Source organism: Coregonus lavaretus (assembly GCF_964263955.1).
Source record: "Coregonus lavaretus genome assembly, chromosome: 7".
Lineage (NCBI taxonomy): Eukaryota > Metazoa > Chordata > Actinopteri > Salmoniformes > Salmonidae > Coregonus > Coregonus lavaretus.
In genome coordinates this window covers 10,050,464-10,077,805 of record NC_139994.1, presented here as the reverse complement: position 1 = coordinate 10,077,805, position 27,342 = coordinate 10,050,464, and the positions used below count along the sequence as shown (strand labels likewise).

General features: G+C 43.9%; 1 protein-coding gene across 1 annotated transcript in view; it reads right to left on the bottom strand.

Moving 5' to 3' along the window:
• LOC311132073 (calcitonin gene-related peptide type 1 receptor-like) overlaps nt 1–17,520 on the bottom strand; it is a gene marked incomplete at both ends in the record, with an annotated part of 45,990 nt that extends 28,470 nt beyond the window's left edge. The window contains 6 exons of the mRNA XM_084165245.1: nt 149–259; nt 2,490–2,724; nt 3,434–3,537; nt 6,162–6,269; nt 11,697–11,856; nt 17,476–17,520. Coding sequence (XP_084021371.1) covers nt 149–259; nt 2,490–2,724; nt 3,434–3,537; nt 6,162–6,269; nt 11,697–11,856; nt 17,476–17,520 — 763 coding nt within the window. The remainder of the gene's footprint in view (nt 1–148; nt 260–2,489; nt 2,725–3,433; nt 3,538–6,161; nt 6,270–11,696; nt 11,857–17,475) is intronic.
• Nucleotides 17,521–27,342: the final 9,822 nt, after the last annotated feature.

Genomic DNA, 27,342 nt, shown 5'->3' with positions numbered 1-27,342 from the left:
AACTTTGACTTTATTTATTCTTGCTTGTAGTTTACAGAAAGTAAAGAAATGCAGAATTGACATAGTAAAAAATAGCATTGAAAACAAACACACACACATAGGGACAAACAGGTCACATAAACAAACACCTCCTATAGCCAGGCCTTACCTGTGGAGTCAAAGTCAGGGAAATAGTTGGGACAGTTCTGCCAGGTGACTGTCCCAGCAGGTGTATCATCCCAGCACAGCCAGCCATCCCAGGTCCGGTTACAGTACAGCCCTGCACCGCCAGCAACACACAACCAGACACAGCACACTAATGAAGACTCACTGTGAATACACTACGTAATTTAGCTTAGTGAAACCAGCTGTAGGCTACATGAACCATTTGGCCACACTCGTCTGTCATCTGTCTACTGGAATAGCATGTTTATCGGAATTCTGCACAGTGACATTGTGACCGTACCTGTCTTTGTGGGTTCTTCTGATTGTGTGCTGTAACCTTGAAGTGACTGTGAAAAGTATTCTATTCTAATTATATTCTGGAATAATCACACACTCTGAGTCGGTATTATGATACACCTTTTAAACCAATACGTTTTTCTGCCAACTTTAGCATCCCGTCAACTTTTTGCCGACTTTTCTTTATATATGAAAGGTATTGCTGGATACAAAGCCTCTACTTTTATTTCCGGCAACCGACCTAGTCATGATTGAGGTAAAGTTCTGCCTACTATGAAATGTAGCCGTAATGCTTAGGCGGCATTTTGGCACGCACTACGCTCTTAAACTCGAGGTGGTTGCTAAGCAGCGCCTGTTACTACAATCCTCCTTGGCAGTTCTAAACTTTGCAAGGCATGTAAGTCACTTCACCCATCTCTTCCCAAAGCCCATCACATGCATGACTTTCTTAACCACAACTGGACGGATCCATAAAGAATTACTGTGGGAATAAATAATCACTGAATTAGGAAAATACTGGAATAAAGTAGGCCAATGCAATGGAAGGCATCAACTTGTTGCTTACTGAAACTGCCCAGTCATCCAATATTGTTATAATACAATGTAAACAATAGCCTACCCACTTGTGGTCAACTGTTTAAGCGCTGCTTTGAGACAACCCTGGGGTCTTGATCAAATCAATCAATGTCAGATGTTTATTTTCACTGAATCTTTGTTTGGATGTTGGTTAGTTTACAATTAGGCTGTGGAGATGTTAACCAAGTTGAGCTGAGGGCTGCTCATAATCATCTTGTCTAGTTGGCTCATTTATTAGCACTGATCAAAACATTTTGCCAGCATGTTATGTAGTTTTACAAGTGGATTATTTTGCTCTTCACTCGCAGTCATTTAGTAGCCTAGGCCTACTCCCGACCAAAAAGCCTGTGACTTGTCTCAATCAATCAATGTGATTTTGTTTCACTGAATCTCCGTCTGTATATTTGGTTAATTCTCTGGCTGGGCAAATAAGAGGAGGTGGTATAGCTCATTTGGTCCTCTATCACTGATCAGAAACATTTAGCATCAAATCAAATTAAATCATATATGCGAATACAACCGTGAAATGCTTACTTACAAGCCCTTAACCAACAATGCAGTTCAAGAAATAGAGTTAAGAAAATATTTACTAAATAAACTAAAGTAAAAAAATGAATAAAAAGTAAGACAATAAAATAAATAACAATAACGAGGCTATATACAGGGGGTACCGGTACCGAGTCAAATAATGTAGCCTAAATCAAGTGTAGGCCATTATTTTTGCTAGATCGCGTACAGGTAACTCCAAAAGCCCGCCGAGGATGTGAAATATGAACAGGAGATTCACATGCTTTTGAAAATATAGATTTATTTTATTTATATTATTTTCCATGGGTATCATGATGAAGATACTCTCAATGTAAGACCCTAATGCCTGCTCCCTAACAAGGCAGAGTGAGGGTAGGAAAGAGATGAAACGTGGATCAAAAAAGCATGGGCTTGCCTTGGGCCCTGTTTCAAAATATCACCTTTTTTTATATGATAGCGGTTCCATGCGTTGCCATGACGCAAGTTGTGTGGGAAAAATATTATTCGTATTTTATTCTTAGCCTACTATAAAATATATGTGTTGACTGTGATCAGGTTAGCCTAAGTGTGTCTTGTCTGTTTAATTAACAAAATAACTATTGATTTCAAGTGCATGCTGCAGCCATATAGGCTGCACAGACCAGTAACATAATTAAATTCAAAATATGGCATTCTATTCTTTTGAAAATAAATTTGATTAGTCTTATAATGTTTCTTAGGACCTGTGTATTTTCTCAATGGATTTATTAAAATAGACGCCCACCCACATCTGCACACCACTACTACAACTCCTCACCAGGATGCCAGCATGTGCATGGGAGGTATGAAAGGCTTATGCAGGCAAAATGTTTGTAGAAATTGTAAAAATGCCCCCCAAAAAGTACAGGCAAAATACCATAAATCCTATGTGAAAGCAGTATTAGAGTATCGCACATCATCACTACCTGATTTGTTATAAGGCTGGTCTCTGTTCATCTTCTCAAAGCATTTGTATTGACCGTCGATGATCTTCTTCCTCTCCTCCACCTCCTGACTGACCCTGGGGCTGACTGGAGTCTCCACAGTGGGCTCCACAGACCCAGGCTCTAGCAGACCATGGGGAGTCACCTTCTGGCTGACTGGAGTCTCCACAGTGTGCTCCACAGACCCTGGCTCTAGCAGACCATGGAGAGTCACCTTCTGGCTGACTGGAGTCTCCACAGTGGGCTCCACAGACCCTGGCTCTAGCAGACCATGGGGAGTCACCTTCTGGCTGACTGGAGTCTCCACAGTGTGCTCCACAGACCCTGGCTCTAGCAGACCATGGAGAGTCACCTTCTGGGGAAGAACAACATGTAACGGGACAGACACCATAAAGAAACACACACACAGATAGAATACAGCAGGAGGATTTCTATTTGTCAACAGCGAACAGTAGCAGTGATTATAAAAATACAAATAAATAAGTAATAGAAGAAAAGTAAAGTAGAAAACATTTTAAAAACAAGCAGAAAACACTACAGACAACATACAGAATGGGTAGGCGGGGCCAAGAGTTGTACCTGATCAAGAGACCAGACTAGGAAAACCTCCTGGCTCTAGTTATGGCGTTAAACTATCAAAGGAATAATAACCAGGAAACACAACAGACCGACAACACAAACAGAATAAGGATTAAGAATAGTTTGACTAGAGCTGTTGCGGTCCTGCCTACACACCCAGGCTGCGTTCCAAATGGCACCCTACTCACTAAATAGTGCAATACCTTAGACCAGGGCCCATAGGGCTCTGGTCCAAAGTAGTGGACTTTATAGGGAATATGGTGCCATTTGGGATGCATTGACCATCCCACACAGACCTGTACCGTTTTGTCCATTAATCAACTGAGAACGAATCAATCTCCAATTACCTTTAATTTGTCCTTCGAGAACTTCAGACATCTGGACCAGGTCTTATTAATGAAGGGACTTTGGACCCAATTACCAGATTCATCACAATATTTTGACACTTTTCCTGCAACAACAAAATAAATGAATGGTAACGTTAATTGTTAGCGATATAATTTCCGCGATGAGTAATGGTGACTTGGCAGCTGTTGAATCCATCAGTGTGATAGGTGCTATATATGAAGCCACTGCTATAGCTGACTGGACTGTAATATCAACTGTAGAGGCAATAGTTACCCACTGGGCATAGACGTCAGTTCAAAGCCTAGTTTTGATTAACATTTGGTTGAGTTATCAACTAACGTGAATTCAATGTAAAAATAACAAAATATTTCACCATGTCATTGGGTTAAAAGTTGGGTGAAAAAAATACGAAATTCCCTTACATATACTATTTTTTTTTTTATCCAATACGTTTTTCATGTTGATTCAACATTTTTTACATGACGTGGAAACAATGTTGATTCAACCAGTTTGTGACCTGTGGGTCGTTTTTTCTCTCATGTTGTTTGTACTGCATATTGCCCCTTTAAGTGGTACTCTGTTACTCAATTGAGCATGACTGCATTCCATAACACTGAGAGCCAGCTCCTTGTCATTCCATAACACTGAGAGCCAGCTCCTTGTCATTCCATAACACTAAGAGCCAGCTCCTTGTCATTCCGTAACACTGAGAGCCAGCTCCTTGTCATTCCGTAACACTGAGAGCCAGCTCCTTGTCATTCCATAACACTGAGAGCCAGCTCCTTGTTATTCCATAACACTGAGAGCCAGCTCCTTGTCATTCCATAACACTGAGAGCCAGCTCCTTGTCATTCCGTAACACTGAGAGCCAGCTCCTTGTCATTCCATAACACTGAGAGCCAGCTCCTTGTTATTCCATAACACTGAGAGCCAGCTCCTTGTTATTCAACTAATTTACCACCAAAGCTTAAGATGTAAGTTATGGGCATCACACAATACTTTAATATAACAGACTTAGGGAAACTCTTCCCTGCTCTAATCCCTAAAGCGTGAGTTGAATCTCCTGTTCGATAATGCCTGAGATCACAATGTTCCCTCTCTGTAAGCACGCTAACCCAGCAGCCGGTCATCCCCCAGCAGCTAATCAACGGTTCTGTACATAAAACCCAGCCAAGCTTTCCAAGACAGCTGGCTTCAACCGAACCAAAAAAGGGTGACATCATTAAAAAACCTTGTTGCATCACCAGTGATAACAATCTACAGTGGCTTGTGAAAGTATTCACCCCTGTTGGCATTGTTCCTATTTTGTTGCCTTACAACCTGGAATTAAAATTGATTTTGGGGGGGGTTGTATCATTTGATTTACACAACATGCCTACCACTTTGAAGATGCAAAATATTTTTTATTGTGAAATAAAAAGCTCAATTTTAGTCTCATCTGACCAGAGTCCCTTCTTCCATATGTTTGGGAGTCTCCCACATGCCTTTTGGCGAACAACAAACGTGTTTGCTTATTTTTTTCTTTAAGCAATGGCTTTTTTCTGGTCACTCTTCCATATAGCCCAGCTCTGTGGAATGTACGGCTTAAAGTGGTCCTATGGACAGATTCTCCAATCTCCGCTGTGAAGCTTTGCAGCTCCTTGAGGGTTATCTTTGGTCTCTTTGTTGCCTCTCTGATTAATGCCCTCCTTGCCTGGGCCGTGAGTTTTGGTGGGCGGCCCTCTCTTGGCAGGTTTGTTGTGGTGCCATATTCTTTCCATTTTTAATAATGGATTTAATGGTGGGATGTTCAAAGTTTCAGATATTTTTTTATAACCCAACCCTGATCTGTACTTCTCCACAACTTTGTCCCTGACCTGTTTGGAGAGCTCCTTGGTCTTCATGTTGCCGCTTGCTTGGTGGTGCCCCTTGCTTAGTGGTGTTGCAGACTCTGGGGCATTTCAGAACAGGTGTATATATACTGAGATTATGTGACAGATCATGTGACACTCAAATAAAGTCCACCTGTGTGCAATCTAACTAATTATGTGACTTCTGAAGGTAATTGGTTGCACCAGATCTTATTTAGGGGCTTCATATCAAACGGTGTGAATACATATGCACTCACCACTTTTCCGTTATTTATTTTTTAGAATTTCTGGAACCAAGTTATTTTTTAAATTTCACTTCACCAATTTGGACTATTTTGTGTATGTCCATTTCATGAAATCCAAATAAAAATCCATTTAAATTACAGGTTGTAATGCAACAAAATAGGAGAAACACCAAGGGGTATGAATACTTTTGAAAGACACTGTATATACTCTACGCTCTTTAGTCCAACTCTCATTGCAGTCATTGCGTTACTGGTCGGATTGGTCAGATAAGGGCCTGTATTCAAAAAGCATCTCAGAGTAGGAGTGCTGATCTAGGATCAATTTAGCCTTTTAGATCACATTCAATAAGATTACAGGGACAGGGAGGACCTGATCCTAGATTGTTGTTTGATACAGATCTAGGACCAGGTCCCTCCTTACCATATAATCTTATTCATTATGATCTAAAAGGCAAACTGATCCTACATCAGAACTCGAGTGAAAGCAGGTGCAGAAAGATGCTATATTGTCATTCCTATAGAGACTATTGGTCAAAATGACCTCTAGTCACCCCTATCATCTCTATAATCGACCTGTGGCCTGGCCAATTCCCTCTGCAGAGATTGGATCATTTATCAGTGTGTGGTCTTACCAGAGGTGTCCAGGCTGGGGTAGTCTGGGCAGTTCTGTGTGGCGTAGCTCCCCACTGGAGTCTCGTTCCAACACAACAAGCCATCCCACATACGACTACAGAACACACCTGCATCAGGGAGAATTACTTTTTAATATCTATAGCTAGCTGTTCATTAATAACACTTCAGGCTACCTCCCTATTGCTGAACCATGTGTTAACGATTCATGTCTAGCACTTTCCATAATAGCCGAGATGCTCCATCCATTTAGCTATGGTGGTTTTATAGGCCTATATCACTGCATTTAAGTATTTTATAGGTCTATATCGCTGTATTTAAGTATTTTATAGGTCTATATCACTGTATTTAAGTATTTTATAGGTCTATATCGCTGTATTTAAGTCTTTTATAGGCCTATATCACTGCATTTACGTTTTCTGTAGGCCTATATCACTGCATTTAAGTTTTCTGTAGGCCTATATCACTGCATTTAAGTATTTTATAGGCATATATCACTGCATTTGTAGCGGGTGATTTGGACGGAGTCAGGCGCAGGAGGTGTAAATCACAGAATAATGGTTTATTCGGCCAATACAGCGGTTCGCAGCAATGCGTAAAACAACTACAGTGCAAATTAACGGCGCACTGTGGAAAAAAAACATGGGTGAATATCCCGCCGATAAAGTACATAATGCTCCACCGAGCTATCGACACCTCCACATGGAAACAATCACACACAAAGACATGGGGGGCAGAGGGAATACTTATATAGGGACTGATGAGGGGATATGAACCAGGTGTGTGTAAAAAACAAGACAAAACAAATGGAATGATGAGAAGAGGAGCGGCAGTGGCTAGAAGGCCGGTGACGACGAACGCAGAAGCCTGCCCGAACAAGGAGAGGAGGCAGCTTCGGAGGAAGTCATGACAGTACCCCCCCTTGACGCGCAGCTCCAGCAGCGCGCCGACGCGGCCTCGGGGACGGCCAGGAGGACATGGAGCAGGACGAGCTGGATGGCGACGGTGGAAATCCGGCAACAGGAAGGGATCGATGACATCCTTCACCGGGACCCAGCACCGCTCCTCCGGACCGTACCCCTCCCACTCCACGAGGTACTGAATGCCCCCCACCCGACGCCTTGAATCCAGAATGGAACGGACGGAGTACGCCAGGGGCCCCTTGATGTCCAGAGGGGGCGGAGGGACCTCCCAAACCTCAGACACCTGGAGCGGACCAGCCACCACCGGCCTGAGGAGAGATACATGAAACGAGGGGTTAATATGGTAATCAGGAGGGAGCAGCAACCTATACGTAACCTCGTTAACTCTCCTCAGGACTTTGAATGGCCCCACAAACCACGGGCTCAGCTTCCGGCAGGGCAGGTGGAGGGGCCGGTTCCGGGTCGAGAGCCAGACCCGATCACCCGGTACAAAGACCGGGGCCTCACTGCGGTGGTGGTCAGCGTTGGCTTTCTAGCGATGCACGGCGCGCTGGAGGTGGACGGCATTCCATGTCTCCACCGTGCGCCGAAACCAATCGTCCAGCTTCGGTCTGGCTCTGATGCCACTGTGCCAGGACCGGCTGATACCCTAAAACACATTGAAATGGTGATAGGTTAGTGGAGGAGTGGCGGAGAGAGTTCTGGGCAAATTCGGCCAATGGCAAGAACACCGACCAGTCCCCCGGCCGGTCCTGGCAGTAGGACCGCAGGAACCTACCCACATCCTGATTCACCCGTTCCACCTGCCCATTAGATTCGGGGTGAAACCCAGAGGTCAGGCTGACCGAGACCCCCAGACGTTCCATGAACGCCTTCCAGACTCTAGACGTAAACTGGGGACCCCGGTCAGACACTATGTCCTCTGGCACCCCGTAGTGCCGGAAGACGTGAGTAAACAGGGCTTCCGCAGTTTGCAGGGCCGTGGGGAGACCGGGCAGAGGAAGGAGGCGGCAGGCTTTATAGAAGCGGTCCACAACGACCAGGATGGTGGTGTTCCCTTGAGAGAGGGGAAGATCAGTTAGAAAGTCAATCGATAAGTGGGACCATGGTCATTGTGGAACTGGTAAGGGTTGTAACTTACCCGCTGGAAGGTGCTTAGGTTTTTTATTCTGGGCGCACACCGAGCAGGAGGAGACATACACCCTCACATCCTTAGCCAAGGTAGGCCACCAGTACTTCCCGGTCAGGCAGCGCACTGTACGGCCGATGCCTGGGTGACCAGAGGAGGGAGACGTGTGTGCCCAATAGATAAGACGATCACGGACACTAGACGCAGCCCAGCTGGGCACTGAGATGGAGATGGCTCTGTGCGTAACGCCCGCTCTATGTCCGCGTCCACCGCCCACACCACCGGCGCCACAATGCAGGAGGCCGGGAGTATGAGGCTGTTGTCTATGGGCCTCTCCTCTGTGTCGTACAGCCGTGACAGTGCGTCTGCCTTCACGTTCTTTGTGCCTGGTATATAGGACAGCGTGAAATCGAACCAGGTGAAGAACAAGGTCCACCTGGCCTGGCGAGGGTTCTGCCTCCTCGCTGCCTGGATGTATTCCAGGTTACGGTGGTCAGTCCAGACGAGGAAAGAGTGTTTTGCCCCCTCGAGCCAGTGCCTCCACGCTGTCAGGGCTCTGACAACAGCCAACAGCTCCCGATCACCAACGTCATAGTTCTGCTTCGCCGGTCTGAGCTTCTTAGAGAAGAAGGCACAGGGGCGGAGCTTGGGTGGCGTGCCCGAGCATTGGGATAGGACAGCGCCTACCCCTACCTCGTACGCATCCACCTCCACTACGAACGGCAATGATGGATCGAGATGGGCCAGTACCGGGGCTGAGGTGAACAGAGCCCTCAGGTTACTGAAAGCCCTGTCAGCCTCAGCAGACCAGCGGAGCCGGGACGGCCCACCCTTCAACAGAGAGGTGATGAGAGCTGCGACCTTGCCAAAGCCCCGGATAAACCTCCAATAGTAATTGGCAAAGCCAATTAAGCGCTGCACCTCCTTTACCGTGGTTGGAGTCGGCCAATTGTGCACGGCTGAAATGCGGTCTCCCTCCATCTCCACACCTGAGGTGGTGATGTGGTATCCGAGGAAGGAGACGGATTGTTGGAAGAACAGACACTTTTCTGCCTTGGCATACAGGTCATGCTCCAACAGTCGGTCCAGCACTCTGCGAACCAGGGACCCATGCTCGGCGCGCGTAGCGGAATACACCAGGATGTCATCGATGTAGACCACCACACCGTGACCAAGCATGTCTCGAAACACCTCGTTCACAAAGGAGCATTCATCAACCCGTACGGCATCATCAGGTATGCATAATGCCCCGTGGTTGTGCTAAATGCTGTCTTCCACTTGTACCCTTCCCGCATACGCACCAGGTTGTATGCACTCCTGAGATCTAATTTCGTGAAGAAGCGTGCCCCATGCATTGAGGAAATGAGGGGTAGAGGATAACTATAGCGAATGGTAGTTTTACTAAGTGCACGGTAATCAATGCAAGGGCGCAGACCCCCGTCTTTCTTCTTCACGAAAAAGAAACTCGAGGAGGCGGGTGAAGTGGAGGGATGTATGAACCCCTGACACATGTACTCGTAACCGTATGTTTCCATAGCCTCCGTTTCCGCCTGCGACAGGGGTTATATATGACTCGTGGGCGGCACAGCGTCTAACCAGAGGTTTATCGCGCAATACCCCGCCCGATGGGGTGGTAATTTGGTCGCCTACGTTTTGGAAAACGTGTGCGCCAAATCGAGGTATTCGGGGGGAATGCGCACGGTGGAGGTATTGTTTGGACTTTATACCATGCTCGCACCAACGGAAACAGCTAGACACCTACCCTGACACTCTCGTGACCACCCTGTGAGAGCCCTCTGTGGCCATGAAAAGGTGGGGTCGTGTAGTGCTAGCTAGGGAAGGCCCAACACAACAGGGAAATCAGGGGACTCAATAATGTGAAACGTGATTTGCTCATTATGGGTCTCCTGCGTAATCATAGTGACTGGTGTTGTAACCTCCCTAACAAAACCTGACCCTAATGGTCGATTGTCAAGTGCTTTGATGGGTAATGGAATAGACAGGGAAACCAATGGAATACATAGACTAAGAGCTAAAGACCTGTCCATAAAGTTCCCAGCTGCGCCTGAATCTACCAGCGCATTACACTGGGGAACTACCGTGTAATCAGGGAAGTTGACGTGGATGGTGAAATGCGCAGCAGAGGGCTCTGAACGAGTGTGGGTTTGCACTACCTGGGGTGACGTGAGAGTGCCCTGCCTGCCGTCTCCAGAACCAGAAGAACTCTGACGACATCGTACAGCAGAATGTCCTCTCTTGCCACAAGAGTGACACTGGAGCTGTCATCCTCCGTTCTCCCGGAACGCTGCACCACCCAGCTCAATCGGAACGTGATCCGGGTTGAAGGGGGGTGAAACGGGCAGGCCCCTTCCAGGACGTCCTCTCGAAGCCAGCAGGTTGTCCAACCGGATGGCCATGTCCACCAGTAGGCTGAAGATCAACGTGGTATCCCGGCAGGCTAGCTCCCTTCGGACATCCTCACGCAGGCTGCATCGGAAGTGGTCGATGAGGGCCCGCTCGTTCCACCCGGACCCAGCCGCTAGAGTTCTAAACTCCAGGGCAAAGTCTGGTTTATTCGGCCAATACAGCGGTTCGCAGCAATGCGTAAAACAACTACAGTGCGACTTAACGGCAAAAACAAAACACACGGGTGAATATCACAGCGATAAAATACATAATGCTCCACCGAGCTATCGACACCTCCACATGGAAACAATCACACACAAAGACATGGGGGGCAGAGGGAATACTTATACAGGGACTGATGGGGGGATATGAACCAGGTGTGTGTAAAAAACAAGACAAAACAAATGGAATGATGAGAAGAGGAGCGGCAGTGGCTAGAAGGCCGGTGACGACGAACGCAGAAGCCTGCCCGAACAAGGAGAGGAGGAAGCTTCGGAGGAAGTCGTGACAGCATTTAAGTATTTTATAGGCATATATCACTGCATTTAAGTATTTTATAGGCCTATATCACTGAGTTTAAGTATTTTATAGGCATATATCACTACACTTAAAGGAAAACAAATGTTCAAGATATGTAACTTTCAAAATATAGAAATCATCTCCGTATGATGCATTTTGCATCATATGATGCTGCGTTTTGCATTATATGGGAATTATTTATGTATTTTCAAAGTTACATACTATCTTGAAAACTTGATTGGTGACAAGCAAAACATTTTGCGACTGTCAACAATGGACTAATGAAACAAAAACCAAAAGATAGTTTTTGGGTGAAATTTTCCTTTAAGTCCAGGTAACAGCATTTCTGTTACCTATAGCATCAAGGGAGCACTGATTACACATCCATCCACTAAGATGTACTTACGCAACAAAGGTCATAGCATCAACACTAGTGCTTTCTCAAAGAGCTCCAGTAATCAGATCCCAGTCTCCCAGTAAGTAGTGTGATTAGATTAAAGGGGCAATCTGGGATTGGTACATCAATTTTTGTACTTTCAAATGAGTGATTTGTGCTTCACCTGTTCTGTTGTGCTGCTGGTTTCGGCGGAAAAGTTCAAGACATTTGTATTGACCCTCGGTCATGGTCAGCCTCTCATCCTCCATTATGGTAAGGACAGGCCTGAGAGATGTGTCTGGGCTAGCAGGCTCAGAGCTGGACTCCCCGGCAACAGTTCCGCTCTGCAAAGACACAGCAACCACTTCATCTTACCACAATATAGCTATTGAACACCTAAGTGACTAGATAGTGATGTATGTGTAGGTTTCACTTAGGTTGTGCTGCCCTGAAACTAATTGCACTGAGCTGAATCAATTTGTATTGTGTTGTGAGAATTGTGAGAGCGATTTATTGACAGTATACTCCCACATGCACTGGTGTTTCATGCTTAAAGCAATAGACAAATAGAGTATCATCTTGTGCTTTTCTTAAGTGAGAGTCACAATGCTGTACTTGAAACGTGTATTGAAGTGGTTCCAGATGACTAGCATACAAGAACCTACGAATACTCTATCGATAGTGTTGTCAAACCGTGGTTGACTCATTCATGTATTTCCCGCCACACAGTCAAATGCATTTGAGAACTCACAAAATAACTTATAAAAAGGGGTTGATTTTTTTATGTGAAGAGGACAAGAGCATCTCTCTGATCCTGTCCGTTCTCCTATTGTGTGGTTTGGAAAATAAGCTTAAAAAACCATGGGAGCTCGTCTCGTCTCCAACGCTGATGTAGATAACACTTCGCTGCACAAAGACGAGAAGGAAATCAAGATTCTAATAGCATCTGTGTCCAATATGTCGCCGTGAGTGTGACTCACCTCTCCTAATATTTCTACTGAGAATTTAGCCACTCAAAGCACCGTGGCTTGTTCTCTCTCTCTCTCTCTCTCTCTCTCTCTCTCTCTCTCTCTCTCTCTCTCTCTCTCTCTCTCTCTCTCTCTCTCTCTCTCTCTCTCTCTCTCTCTCTCTCTCTCTCTCTCTCTCTCTTATTCTCTTATTCTCTTGTTCTCTCTCCACTTCCACACTTTAATTAATTCTACATAAATATTAACACAATAGCTTGGAGAGATTTGCTCGCAAACAGCTCCCACCCGCCTAACCTCCTCCCTCCCTCCTCCCTCCTCCCTCCTCCCTCCTCCCTCCTCCCTCCTCCCACCCACCCTAACCTCCTCCCTCATCCCTTTCTCTCTTTTTTAATTACTGTAATCTCTTCCTGTTTAACTTTTGGAGCGTTCTTTTCCTTCTCCTGGGAACAGTACATCAGTCTTACCTGACAATTTAAAGCATACTGAGCTACAGACACAAACATAAAAGGAATGAGGGGGGAGATTTTTATTTTTTTCGTCTGAGAGAGTTTTTCGGAATATTGACGATGTCCCATGTAGCAGTTTAGCAGCCGTACATATGATGTCACTCCAAACGTTGAAGTAAATGACGTCATACATACGACCACCAGGCCACCACCAATGTCAGCTTTAAAGGTCCAGACAGTGAGTAAACCTCACAAAGGTCACTCCTCTATCCTTTCCTCCACGTGTCCTGCTGAAATAATAGTTACTTCAGAAGCGTTAGAGTAAAGCTTCACTGGACACAAAGAAAACAAAGACAAGTGCATGAACATCAGCCAGATGAAAAAGATCAGCATAAATTCCATTGACCTTTTACACTCAGCCAGGCAGGCAAATTTAATGTAATTACATCGTACAAACACTTATCGACAGCCAACTTATCATCAGGTGAACATTTAATTTCACATCGACACTGATGAATAGAAGACCAAATGGACAAAGATATTATTATCAGTACAAAGGTATTATCATCAGTACAAAGGTATTATCATCAGTACTTCCCTTATGCATTACGCTTTTCTGCGCGCTTACTTTACCACATGTCAGTATAGTCTACCAGTCTAAGGGTCTATCCTGCCCTCTATCCACCATTCATAGTGACGATAGTGGTAGGTGGATCGTTTGTTCAGATCTGCAATAGGCTAACTAGCAATCATACCACAGATAAAATCATTCAAATCTGCACACATTTTCAATATATATCCACAAGATAGAGGAATAGCTGATAGGCAGCGGAGAGGCCAGGTGAGTCATTGGACATGTATTTATTTATCTGTATTTATTTGTATTTATTATTTTTACTGCTCTATGGTTATAAATATTGCTTGGATAACCTTATTTACTATTATGTAGTGATTTATTTTTCACTCTTTAATGTGGTGCGCACTGCACAGAACACCGTAACAATTATCACTGAATTATCAAAGTGAATTATTGTAATATGTATTTATGTGTCAATTGATCCCGTAAGGGATGGGTTGCCAACGTGTCATTTCACACAAAAAATAAAATGTCATTCATTCATGAAGACACACAGTTCCAAAAGTTCCCCTATTGATCTTGTTTAGGGACAATACAATTATCCTACCTAGACAAGCCTACAACACCACAAGCCAATGAATAACTGCATTATTGTTTTCAAGTGAGTACAATTCTATTACTCTAGGCTGTAAACTGCAGTGAAAATGTCATTTGAATAATGGCGTAAAAGCCCTGTTATTTGAATGTTTCATTCCATTTGTTTCAGTTTTGGGTCTACTCTGATAGATTCTAGAAAGGCACAGAAGCAGTCTGGCTGTATTTCTACTTGTGATACTGATGTCTCCTGTCTGTTGCCGATCATCATTCTCCCAAGTCATCCTGTGGCCACATACATTGAATTCAGAAAGTATTCATACCCTTTGACTTATTCCACATTTTCTTGTGTTATAGCCTTAATTAAAAATGGATTAAATTGAGATTTTGTTTCTTACCCATCTACACAAAATACCCCATAATGACAAAGTGAAAACATGTTTTTATAATTTTTTTTGCAAATGTATTGAAAATGAAATACAGCAATATCTCATTTACATAAGTATTCACACCCCTGAGTCAATACATGTTAGAATCCTCTTTGGCAGCGATTACAGCTGTGAATCTTTCTGGGTAAGTCTCTAAGAGCTTTGCAAACCTGGATTGTACAATAGATGCACATTATCCTGTCAAGTTGGTTGTTGATCATTGCTAGACAGCTATTTCAAGTCATGCCATAGATTTTCAAGCCGATTTAAGTCAAATCTGTAACTAGGCCACTCAGGAACATACAATGTTGTCTTAGTATCAACTCCAGTGTATATTTGGCATTGCGTTTTTGGTTATTGTACTGCTGAAAGGTGAATTTGTCTCCCAGTGTCTGGTGGAAAGCAGACTGAACCAGGTTTTCTAATAGGATTTTGCCTGTGATTAGCTCTATTCCACTTTTTTTTTGTTCATCCTAAAAAGCCTCCTTAGTCCTTGCCGATGACAAGCATACCCATAACATGATGCAGCCACCACCATGCTTGAAAATATGAAGAGTGGTACTCAGTAATGTGTTGTATTCGATTTGCCCCAAACATAAGACTTTGTATTCAGGACAAAAAGTGAATTGCTTTGCCACATTTTTTGCAGTATTACTTTAGTGCCTTTTTGCAAACAGGATGCATATTTTGGAATATGTTTATTCTGTACAGGCTTCCTTCTTTTCTGTACAGGCTTCCTTCTGTCATTTAGATTATTATTGTGGAGTAACTACAATGTTGTTGATCCATCCTCAGTTTTCTCCTATCATGGTCATTAAACTCTGTAACTGTTTTAAAGTCACCATTGGTTTCCTTCCTCTCTGGGCAACTGAGTTAAGAAGGATGCCTGTATCTTTGTAATGATTGGGTGTATTGATACACCATACAAAGTGTAATTCATAACTTCACCATGCTCAAAGGGATATTCAATGTCTGCTTTTTAAATTTTTACCCATCTACCAATAGGTGCCCTTCTTTGCGAGTCATTGGAAAACCTCCCAGGTCTTTGTGGTTGAATCTGTGTTTGAAATTCACTGCTCGACTGAGGGACCTTACAGATAAGTGTATGTGTGGGGTACAGAGATGAGGTAGTCATTCAAAAATCATGTTAAACACTATTATTGCACAAAGAGTGAGTCCATGCAACTTATTATGTGACTTGTTAAGCAAATGTTTACTCCTGAACATATTTAGGCTTCCCATAACAAAGGGGTTGAATACTTATACAAGACATTTCAGCTTTACATTTGTAATTAATTTGTAAAAAAACATAGTTCCACTTTGACTTTAAGGGGTTTTGTGTGTATGCCAGTTGCACAAAATCTCAATTTAATCAATTTTAAATTCAGGCTGTAACACAACAAAATGTGGAAAAAGTCAAGGGGTGTGAATACTTTCTGAAGGCAGGCTCCCAGCAGGCCCAGTTATTCAGGAAAGTTTAACAAGCGTTCTGCCTCCTTTCCGATCATAGCGGCTATTCCTCTACCTAGAACCTAATGCTTCAATATAGTCTAAATGTATGTGTGGCATAAACACATAAGTGGCATATAATACATAACACATGTGGCATAAACACATAAGTCACAATGTTTTAATCTGATTAGGCTACTTCAAAGGTCTCCTGTAGGCTACCTGCGCACATTCATCCACTCCACTCAAATATAATTCCAGCATCCAAACTGCGCAACAACCTTTTGATTAACGGAAAGAGACAAAACGGCAAAAAAATCTGTTACAAAACACAAAAAAGTTTAATGACATTCAGAGATTGCCAAACCAAGCCTTCGATACTGAGTAGGGAGGGATGTATTTTCTGTTTGTCGAGATTGACATACTCTATTTGATTGTGGTGTTGAAAACGCAAACCACGATGATAAGCGCTCGAATGCGGTAATCGTTATGCAGTTATTCATTGCTTATTGGTTGTGTGTGGTGCATTGGCACAGAAACCTGTTGGTGGAAAATCCGTTGCATACATTTGATATAATTATAAATATAACATAAAATGTTGAAAATCTGATTTACCCCTAGTTGATCATATTCTGCAACCGGCTCTGATCGTAGTGTAATGAGACAGCCAAGGAGACTGTGGTCGGCGAACCCTCAGCCTTCGGGGGGGGGGGGGGGGGGGGGGGGGTGCCTTTTTTTTTAACACCTCGAGTTGGACCACCCCCCCCTCCCTTAGCATAGTCGTGCATGAGTAAAAACACCTCAAAACAAGACATGGTATTTACGAACTGTAATTACATGAATGTTCTAACAAATTACCATCACACATAATACCCTTTGCATTTCATGAATAATACATTAGGCTGATATCTGCTGCCTTGATAACGGTGAGTTTCAAGATCATAAAGAAACAAAAGGTAAAGACAGTGGCATTTGTGCTAAGGTCATTGGTTTTCTATGCCAGCTGACCATTGGGTTTAAGTAAAGTATGATGAGGGTTGGCAAACAAGTGGGGATGCATCCAGCACCCGCATACACACACACACACACACACACACACTCACACACACACACAAACGCAGATGCACGCCAGCCAACCAACCTCTGCCATTCATAGAAAGTATCTGCAGAGCTTTAGCGTCATGGCTGAAAGATCATCCATGCCTCTAGTTGCCAAACTGAACCAATTAGTGATTAACGCATTAGTGAACTACATCAAATGAATCTCTCTGATTTTCTCTATGCATTGAAAACCAGCATAGCAAAACGTATTGCAGTTTAATTTGGACTTTGAAACAATACATGGTATTTTATCAAGTTGAAACACATTTACAGAACAAATCCTGTACAATTTGGTAAAAAATTACAGTAATATATCAACTGTATTACAGTAATAAACACAGCAAAAAAAGTAATCTAACAACAATTATTTATGTTAATGAGAAGCTGAAGATGTACTCACCACCATGAAAGATATCAAAAGCCAGTAGGAGCTTTTTAACCCCATACTGTCTGGTCCCAGCCAAGTCTGTGGAGACAGAGAAGAGAAAGGAAAATTCGTTTTTCTAGCAGGAAATTGGATAAACAAACAGAACCAGGTTGTTGTTTTCAATCACGATTAGGCGGCCTTGAGGGTTGAGTACAGCACAACATTCATTTCTCCTGAATGCTAATATACTGCAACAGTGGTTCCTATATTGACTGTTCTGGGGCAATTCAAGTTTTTCTGTCCCGGGTTGCGGTGTGAGTGTGTGTGTGTGTAGTGTGTAGTGTGTGTGTGTCTATGTGTGTGTGTATGTGTGTGTGTAGTGTGCATTCATGTATTTGACTGACACAAAAAAGTTAATGATAGTTGCTCAAAAAGAGAGAGAGAGGGGGAAAACTAGTGTGAGAGGGGGGGGGGGGGAACTAGAGCGAGAGAGAGAAAACTAGAGCTAGAGAGAGATAATGAGCAATCAAGAGAGAGAGAATGAGATCGATCGAGGCAGACAAAACAAGAGGCAGACCAAAATAGTTCATGTTAGTTAATCACTGTACTGTCAACAGTGGTGCTTCTTTCTCAGGTTGAGTGACTGGACTGCCATGCATGGGAGTTAGATTAGAATTCCCCTCAGGTCTCTTTACGTTGGCCCTGCAGATCCCCATTGTAAACCCATTGCTATGCTGTGTTACGCCAATCAGTGCGTTGCTGTTAGCTTTCCACACCTCACTGGGGCTCCACAGCAGGTTCCACTCTCAGTTGATAGACATACATCAGTAAGCATGTCATTGTGACTGGCTTTGGAGGTCAGACGGGGGCTGGGGGAGTGTGTTCAGTCTAAGAGGAGAAAGAACTGGAGAGGTGATTAAGCACTTAATTAAAGTTGCTGTGATTAAGCACTTCATTATTTTAATGTGTCAATAAAAAACTATAAGCCCTATATGAACAGTATTGATGTGGCTAAGGAGCAGTGTAGGAAAGGAAATGATATCAGTGCAAGTGCATTCACTACCATACATCCTGAAAACTCATCCTCAGAACAGACATGGTCATCTGAACAGCTTGGAGGAGAAGTTACCTGTAGGCACAGATCTAGGATCAGCATAACCTCCCGGAATTCTAACCTTAACCATTAGTAGGGGAAACAGTAAAACTGACCACAGATCAATGCTTAGGTGGAACTCCATTGAACTCCTGCCGAGCACAGCCAGTTAAAGCTCCTGTTTGTCTCAGCATGCCAGCTCCAGCTCCTACCCCTGCCAGATGGCTGAGGGCAGCGCCACACAGAGAACAAGGCACTTACCTGCTGCTGGCATGGCTTACCCACCCACCCGCCTGTGAAATGGTGCACAGAGAGAAAAATGGGAATTGCGGGGTAAGTGTACATTTCTGTGGCACCCAGCCATGAGAAGGAAGGCAGGAGAGAAGGGTGGGGATTGGGGATAGTAATGTAAGTGCCAGTTCTACCTTTTTACCTTGATCCTGATCCTGTCTTACTACTGTGAGGCAGTGTCCCTCAGGCTAGCATGTGTTGGATCTTTGATCCGAAGGCACAGTGTTAATTATATACTGTTATGGGCTATAAATACCATACAGGAACTCCTCTGATACTGTTGCTAAACTAAGTTATAAACCAAGACATCAAGGGAACAGAGACAGTTATTGCTTGAAGAGCAAGTTTTTCATGAAATGTCCATTTTGGAGAAAGTTCTGGATATTTCAACGTGACATTGTAGTGTTGCCTGTAATCTCGGTTAACCCAGAACTAAAGTCTCACCCAATTGTTAAGATGCTCGATTAAATTGTGATTTGTTCCTCAGCACCGGAACTAATGCTGCTCGTCATGTCATGCATCCTGTTGTATCGTGACAGATCCACTGAATCACTTATGTTTACGCAATCTGTCCGCAGGAGATTATGTTGCCAGAAACGAAAACTTTGGGAACACATTGACCTGTGGGGAATGTGGAGAAAAACTGACCTTCATTCAAGGACACGGTCCACAGAGTATACCACAGGGAACAACCAGAGGGACTAGCCTTAAAAATGTATGAAACTCAAACCAACAACTACATAAATCAAATGACAGCAGCGGAAGAAGATAGATCGTAAATGGGTCAGAGCTTGAGAAACTATTAAGAAACTAGCAACCACCCATTAGGATACAAGCTGTTTGAATTCACACTCAGTTGTATTCACACTCAGTCGAGCGCCGTTAGTCTTCTTGGTTCTTTAACTTCATCCCAAATAGCACCCTATTCCCTATTCAGTGCACTACCTGCCTCAGACAGCCCTCTAAGACGTGTGGCACATTAGAGAGAGAACTCTATTACAGAAATTGAGTTTCAACAAGATGAATGACACTCCAGTCAACATCAATACTGATATCCATTGACTAAAATTGGACATAAGTGAATTGCGAGCCATTATAGTCAACAGTTTATCAAGTGTTTGGACAAAGACAGAAGGAGAAACACTATAGGCTTTATGGATATAATGTACTATAAGATAATAATATAATAATATAATATAATAATATAATAATCATTTTATATTATAATATAATAATATGATAATTTTATAATTTTATAATGTAATATAATATAATAATGTAATAATATAATGTAATATAATAGAATAATAGAATAATGTAATATAATAGAATCCTATAATAATGTAATATAATATAATAATATAATATAATAATATAATATAATGTAATATATTATAATAATATAATAATATAATAATATAATATAATAATATATTACACTGAACAATAATACAAATGCAACATGTCACCCACTGAGCATGTTTGGGATGCTTTGGATTGACGTGTACGACAGCGTGTTACAGTTCCCGTCAATATCCAGCAACTTCACACAGCCATTGAAGAGGAGTGGGACAAAATTCCACAGGCCATAATCAACAGCCTGATCAACTCTATGCGAAGGAGATTTGTTGCGTTGCGTGAGGCAAGTGGTAGTCACACCAGATACTGACTGGTTTTCTGACCCACGCCCCAACCTTTTTTTTAAGGTGCATATCTGTTTTCCCAGACATGTGAAATCCAAAGAATAGGTCCTAATTTATTTATTTCAATTGACTGATTTCCTTATATGAACTGTAACTCTGTAAAATCTTTGAAATTGTTGCATCTTGCATTAATATTTTTGTTCAGTTTATATAGGGATATGTGTGTTGACTTGAAAGACTTCCTAGGTACATCCTGGGTGTCTCTCTCTCTCAATTTCAATTAAATCTCTCTCTCTCTCTTTCCCTCTCTCTCTCAAACTCTCTCTCTCTCTCTCTCTCTCTCTCTCTCTCAATTCAATTTCAATTCAATCTCTCTCTCTCTCTCTCTTTCAAACTCTCTCTCTTTCTCTTTCCCTCTCTCTCTTTCCCTCTCTCTCTCTTACTCTCTTTCTGTCTCACTCTCTAAATCTCTCTCTGTCTGTCTCTCTCTCTCCATCTCCCTCTCAATTTCTCTCAACAAAATAGTTTTTCCCAGGATAAGTTTGAACAGTACTATCCACTCTGCCTTAATAAATAAATAATGTGCCTTCCATTCTGCATGAGCCTTAATATCTTAGGCACACATTAGCTAGTTAACCCCAGCCTCATAGGCTAATCCCCAGACTATAACTGATTTAACTCTCTGGGCATGTTTATTTTCCAGCTGGAGGATTCACAGAGCTACAGTATCTCTGCTTAACCCATTAGCTCAGTAGCTCAACAACCTCTACACAGAGATATATGGAGACCTTAAAATCAATGGGCCATTATCTGTGCCTATGACAAGTGTGGTATGTGGAGTTACAATACTGTGAATGGACCCACAACTGAGATGGGGCTCTGTGTGTGTAATTCCCATGCAGAGAACAGAGAAAGGCACTCACTAGCTGGAGAGTCCATCTATAATAAGATGGCACTTTAGAGCAGCAGTAGCACTGTTCCAGGCACATCGCAGGGGACAGGAAGGTGATGTGGATCAAGTGGGGCTACAAGGATTACGTGTAGAGGGGTAGGGACCTCTACTGAGCCACTTAGGCTAGTGGTTTGGTTTTTAGAAATTTGAGAACTAGATTAGGAGAGAAGAACACGACAGTAAAGATAATAAGTTGCTGACGTTTTATATATGAGAAAATCTGACCAGCGATCTCCCAGGAAGAAAACATCAATACATATACAGTGCCTTGCAAAAGTATTCATCCCCCTTGGCGTTTTTCCTATTTTGTTGCATTACAACCTGTAATTGAAATTGATTTTTATTTGGATTTCATGTAATGGACATACACAAAATAGTCCAAATTGGTGAAGTGAAATAAAAAAAATAACTGGAAAAGTGATGCTTGCATATGTATTCAACCCCTTTTTCTATGAAGCCCCTAAATAAGATCTGGTGCAACCAATTACCTTCAGAAGTCACATAATTAGTTAAATAAAGTCCACCTGTGTGCAATCTAAGTGTCACATGATCTGTCACATGATCTCAGTATATATACACCTGTTCTGAAATGCCCCAGAGTCTGCAACACCACTAAGCAAGGGGCACCACCAAGCAAGCGGCAACATGAAGACCAAGGAGCTCTCCAAACAGGTCAGGGACAAAGTTGTGGAGAAGTACAGATCAGGGTTGGGTTATAAAAAAATATCTGAAACTTTGAACATCCCACGGAGCACCATTAAATCCATTATTAAAAAATGGAAAGAATATGGCATCACAACAAACCTGCCAAGAGAGGGCCGCCCACCTAAACTCACGGACCAGGCAAGGAGGGCATTAATCAGAGAGGCAACAAAGAGACCAAAGATAACCCTCAAGGAGCTGCAAAGCTCCACAGCGGAGATTGAAGTATCTGTCCATAGGACCACTTTAAGCCGTACACTCCACAGAGCTGGGCTTTACGGAAGAGTGGCCAGAAAAAAGCCATTGCTTAAAGAAAAAAATAAGCAAACACGTTTGTTGTTCGCCAAAAGGCATGTGGGAGACTCCCAAACATATGGAAGAAGGGACTCTGGTCAGATGAGACTAAAATTGAGCTTACTGCTAAAATAAGCATACTGCTAAAGCAACACTCGAGTGGTCTAAGGGGAAACATTTAAATGTCTTGGAATGGCCTAGTCAAAGCCCAGAACTCAATCCAATTGAGAATCTGTGGTATGACTTAAAGATTGCTGTACACCAGCGGAACCCATCCAACTTGAAGGAGCTGGAGCAGTTTTGCCTTGAAGAATGGGCAAAACTCCCAGTGGCTAGATGTACCAAGCTTAAAGAGACATACCCCAACAGACTTGCAGCTATAATTGCTGCAAATGGTGGCTCTACAAAGTATTGACTTTGGGGGGGGGGGGGGGGGGGGTGAATAGTTATGCACGCTCAAGTTTTCTGTTTTTTTGTCTTATTTCTTTTGTTTCACAAAAAAAAATATTTTGCATCTTCAAAAGGGTAGGCATGTTGTGTAAATCAAATGATACAAACCCCCCAAAAATCCATTTTAATTCCAGGTTGTAAGGCAACAAAATAGGAAAAATGCCAAGGGGGGTGAATACTTTCGCAAGCCACAGCAAGTACAGTACCAGTCAAAAGTTTGGACACACTTACTCATTCAAGGGTTTTTCTTTATTTATTGTTTTTCAACAGGACAATGACCCAACACACCTCCAATCTGTGTAAGGGCTATTTTACCAAGAAGGAGAGTGATGGAGTGCTGCATCAGATGACCTGGCCTCCATAATCCCCCGACCTCAACCCAATTGGGATGGTTTGGGATGAGTCGGACCGCAGAGTGAAGGAAAAGCAGCCAACAAGTGCTCAGCATATGTGGGAACTCCTCCAAGACTGTTGGAAAAGCATTCCAGGTGAAGCTGGTTGCGAGAATGTCAAGAGTGTGCAAAGCTGTCATCAAGGCAAAGGGTGGCTATTTGAAGAATCTCAAATATAAAATATATTTTGATTTGTTTAACACTTTTTTGGTTACTATATGATTCCTTATGTGTTATTTCATAGTTTTGATGTCTTCACTATTATTCTACAATGTACAAAATAGTACAAAATAAAGAAAAACCCTTGAATGAGTAGGTGTGTCCAAACTTTTGACTGGTAGTGTAGTTTGGGAAAAATTAGGCCATGCGCCACAGCAAAGTTTTCAAATTAACGTGTAATAAATTATTCGATTTTTGGACTTGTATTGTGAATCAATTTATTCTATTTTAAGTGGTTCATCATTTTATAATGTAGCTCTTTGCTCTTATGTCCTACCTAGAAAAATAATTTTTGAATTCAAAGCAGACCCAAAATGTATTCATACCAAAGCTCAAGCCACAAACTCAATGAAAGAATAACAACTTCATCCCTAAAAGTTATTTCATTATGGAAGTGAAAAGAGATATCTCAAAGTGAGGGAATGCTGGCTGACACTGAGCACCGTTGCTTTTCCATCCTGGGTCTCCCTCCCTCCCTCCCTCCCTCCCTCCCTCCCTGTCACGATCGTCAGGAACAGATGAGGACCAAGGCGCAGCGTTGCAGGCAAACATACTCTTTATTACGCGACACGATCAAAACAACAAACGATACGTGACAGTTCACGGTCTACCATAAACAGACTAGAAACAAAATCCCACAAACACGAATGAAAAACAGACTGTATAAATATGGCTCCCAATCAGAGACAGCCAGCAACACCTGACACTCGTTGCCTCTGATTGGGAGCCACTCTGGCCAACATAGAAATAGCACCCATAGAACCAAAACACATTGATCTACACACCCTGGCTCAACATAACAGTGTCCCCAGAGCCAGGGCGTGACAGTACCCCCCCCCTAAAGGCGCGGACTCCGACCGCGTCAACCAAATACCACAGGGGAGGGACCGGGTAGGCACTCTGCCTAGGCGGCGGATCCTGCCCCGGGCCTGATCCCCGCTCCCTCTCCAACCCCCCAAAGTACCCCTGGTCCGGTCTGGCCCCGCTGGCCGGAGCTGGACTGCACACTGATGGAGCGGATTGCTCTAGCTCCGGCGTAAAACATCTGACCAGTGCCGAACCAGGCACCAGTGGAACAGGCACGGGCCGTGCCGGACTGACGACGCCCACCACTGGCTTGGTGTGGAGAACAGGCACGGGCCGTGCTGGACTGACAACGCACACCACTGGGTTGGTGTGAGGAGCAGGAGTGAGCCGAACCGGGCTGACGAAACGCACCACTGACTTGGTGCGGGGAGCAGGAACGGGCCGAGCCGGGCTGACGAAGCGCACCACTGACTTGGTGCGGGGAGCAGGAACGGGCCGAGCCGGGCTGACGAAGCGCACCACTGACTTGGTGCGGGGAGCAGGAACGGGCCGAGCCGGGCTGACGAAGCGCACCACTGACTTGGTGCGGGGAGCAGGAACGGGCCGAGCCGGGCTGACGAAGCGCACCACTGACTTGGTGCGGGGAGCAGGAACGGGCCGAGCTGGGCTGACGAAGCGCACCACTGACTTTGTGCGGGGAGCAGGAACGGGCCGAGCCGGGCTGACGAAGCGCACCACTGACTTGGTGCGGGGAGCAGGAACGGGCCGAGCCGGGCTGACGAAGCGCACCACTGACTTGGTGCGGGGAGCAGGAACGGGCCGAGCCGGGCTGACGAAGCGCACCACTGACTTGGTGCGGGGAGCAGGAACAGACCGGACCGTACTGGGGACACACACCACTGGCCCTACACCGGGATCTGGAACGGGCCGGACCGGACTGGTAACACACCCCAGTACCTCTCGCCGTGCCTCTACACCTTCCATCCCCTCTTCGATCAGTGGCCCCCGTAACCTGGCGGCCTCCTCTGCCAACCCGCTGGACCGCTCTATCGCGGCCTCCTGCTGCCCCGACGTCGTGAGCCCCCCCCTAAAAATGTTCTGGGGGTCTCTCCTCCCCGTGGGCCAGGCCTCTATAGTTCTCGCCCAACTCTCGCTCTTCTGCCTCCAACTCCCGCTATTCAGCTCCTCAATTGGCTTGACCCAGTCGAAGCTCTTCCTCCATTGTTCCCAAGTCCACTCTCTCTGCTCTTCACTCGGCTTGACCCAGTCGAGGCTGCCACGGAGATCTGCTAGGGATTTCCCTGGCGATGGCTCCTCGACTCGCTGCTTGGTCCAGTTGTGGTGGGATTTTCTGTCACGATCGTCAGGAACAGATGAGGACCAAGGCGCAGCGTTGCAGGCAAACATACTCTTTATTACGAGACACGATCAAAACAACAAACGATACGTGACAGTTCACGGTCTACCATAAACAGACTAGAAACAAAATCCCACAAACACGAATGAAAAACTGACTGCATAAATATGGCTCCCAATCAGACAGCCAGCAACACCTGACACTCATTGCCTCTGATTGGGAGCCACTCTGGCCAACATAGAAATAGCACCCATAGAACCAAAACACATTGATCTACACACCCTGGCTCAACATAACAGTGTCCCCAGAGCCAGGGCGTGACACTCCCTCCCTCCCTCCCTCCCTCCCTCCATCCATCCATCCATCCATCTATCTATCTATCTATCTATCTATCTATCTATCTATCTATCTATCTATCTATCTATCTATCTATCTATCTATCTATATATCTATCTATCTATCTATCTATCTATCTATCTATCTATCTATCTATCTATCTATCTATCTATCTATCTATCTATCTATCTATCTATCTATCTATCTATCTATCTATCTATCTATCTATCTATCTATCTATCTATCTATCTATCTATCTATCTATCTATCTATCTATCTATCTATCTATCTATCTATCTATCTATCTATCTATCTATCTATCTATCTACAGTGCATTTGGAATCAGACCCCTTGACTTTTTCCACATTTTGTTACGTTATAGTCTTATTCTAAAATGGATTCAATTGTTGTTTTTCCTCATCAATCTACACACAATACCCCATAATGACAAACAGTTTTTTAGAAATTTTTGCAAATTTGTAAAATAAATAAATATGACATTTCCATAAGTATTCAGACCCTTTACTCAGTACTTTCTTCAAGCACCTTTGGTAGCGATTACAGCCTCGAATCTTCTTGGGTATGAAGCTAAAACCTTGGCACACTTGTATTTGGGAAATTTCTCCCATTCTTCTCAGCAGATCCTCTCAAGCTCTATCAGGTTGAAAGGGGAGCGTCGCTGCACAGCTATTTTCAAATCAAATTTTATTTGCCACATGCGCCGAATACAACAGGTGTAGACATTACAGTGAAATGCTTACTTACAAGCCCTTAACCAACAATGCATTTTTTAATGTTAAGTAAAAAATAATAAAAGCAAATAACTAAAGAGCAGCAGTAAAATAAAATAACAGTAGGGAGGCTATATACAGGTTGGTACCGGTGCAGAGTCTATGTGCGGGGGCACCAGGTAGTCGAGGTAATTGAGGTAATATGTACATGTGGGTAGAGTTAAAGTGACTATGCATGAACAATAAAGCCTTTTGGACCTAGACTTGGCACTCCGGTACCGCTTGCCGTGCGGTAGCAGAGAGAACAGTCTATGACTAGGGTGGCTAGAGTCTTTGACAATTTTGAGGGCCTTCCTAAGACACTGCCTGGTGTAGAGGTCCTGGATGGCAGGAAGCTTGGCCCCAGTGATGTACTGGGCCTTACGCACTACCCTCTGTAGTGCCTTGCGGTCGGAGGCTGAGCAGTTGCCATACCAGGCGGTGATGCAACCAGTCAGGATGCTCTCGATGGTTCAGCTGTATAACTTTTTGAGGATCTGAGGACCCATGCCAAATCTTTTCAGTCTCCTGAGGGGGAATAGGCTTTGTCGTGCCCTCTTCACAACTTGGTGTGTTTGGACCATGATAGTTTGT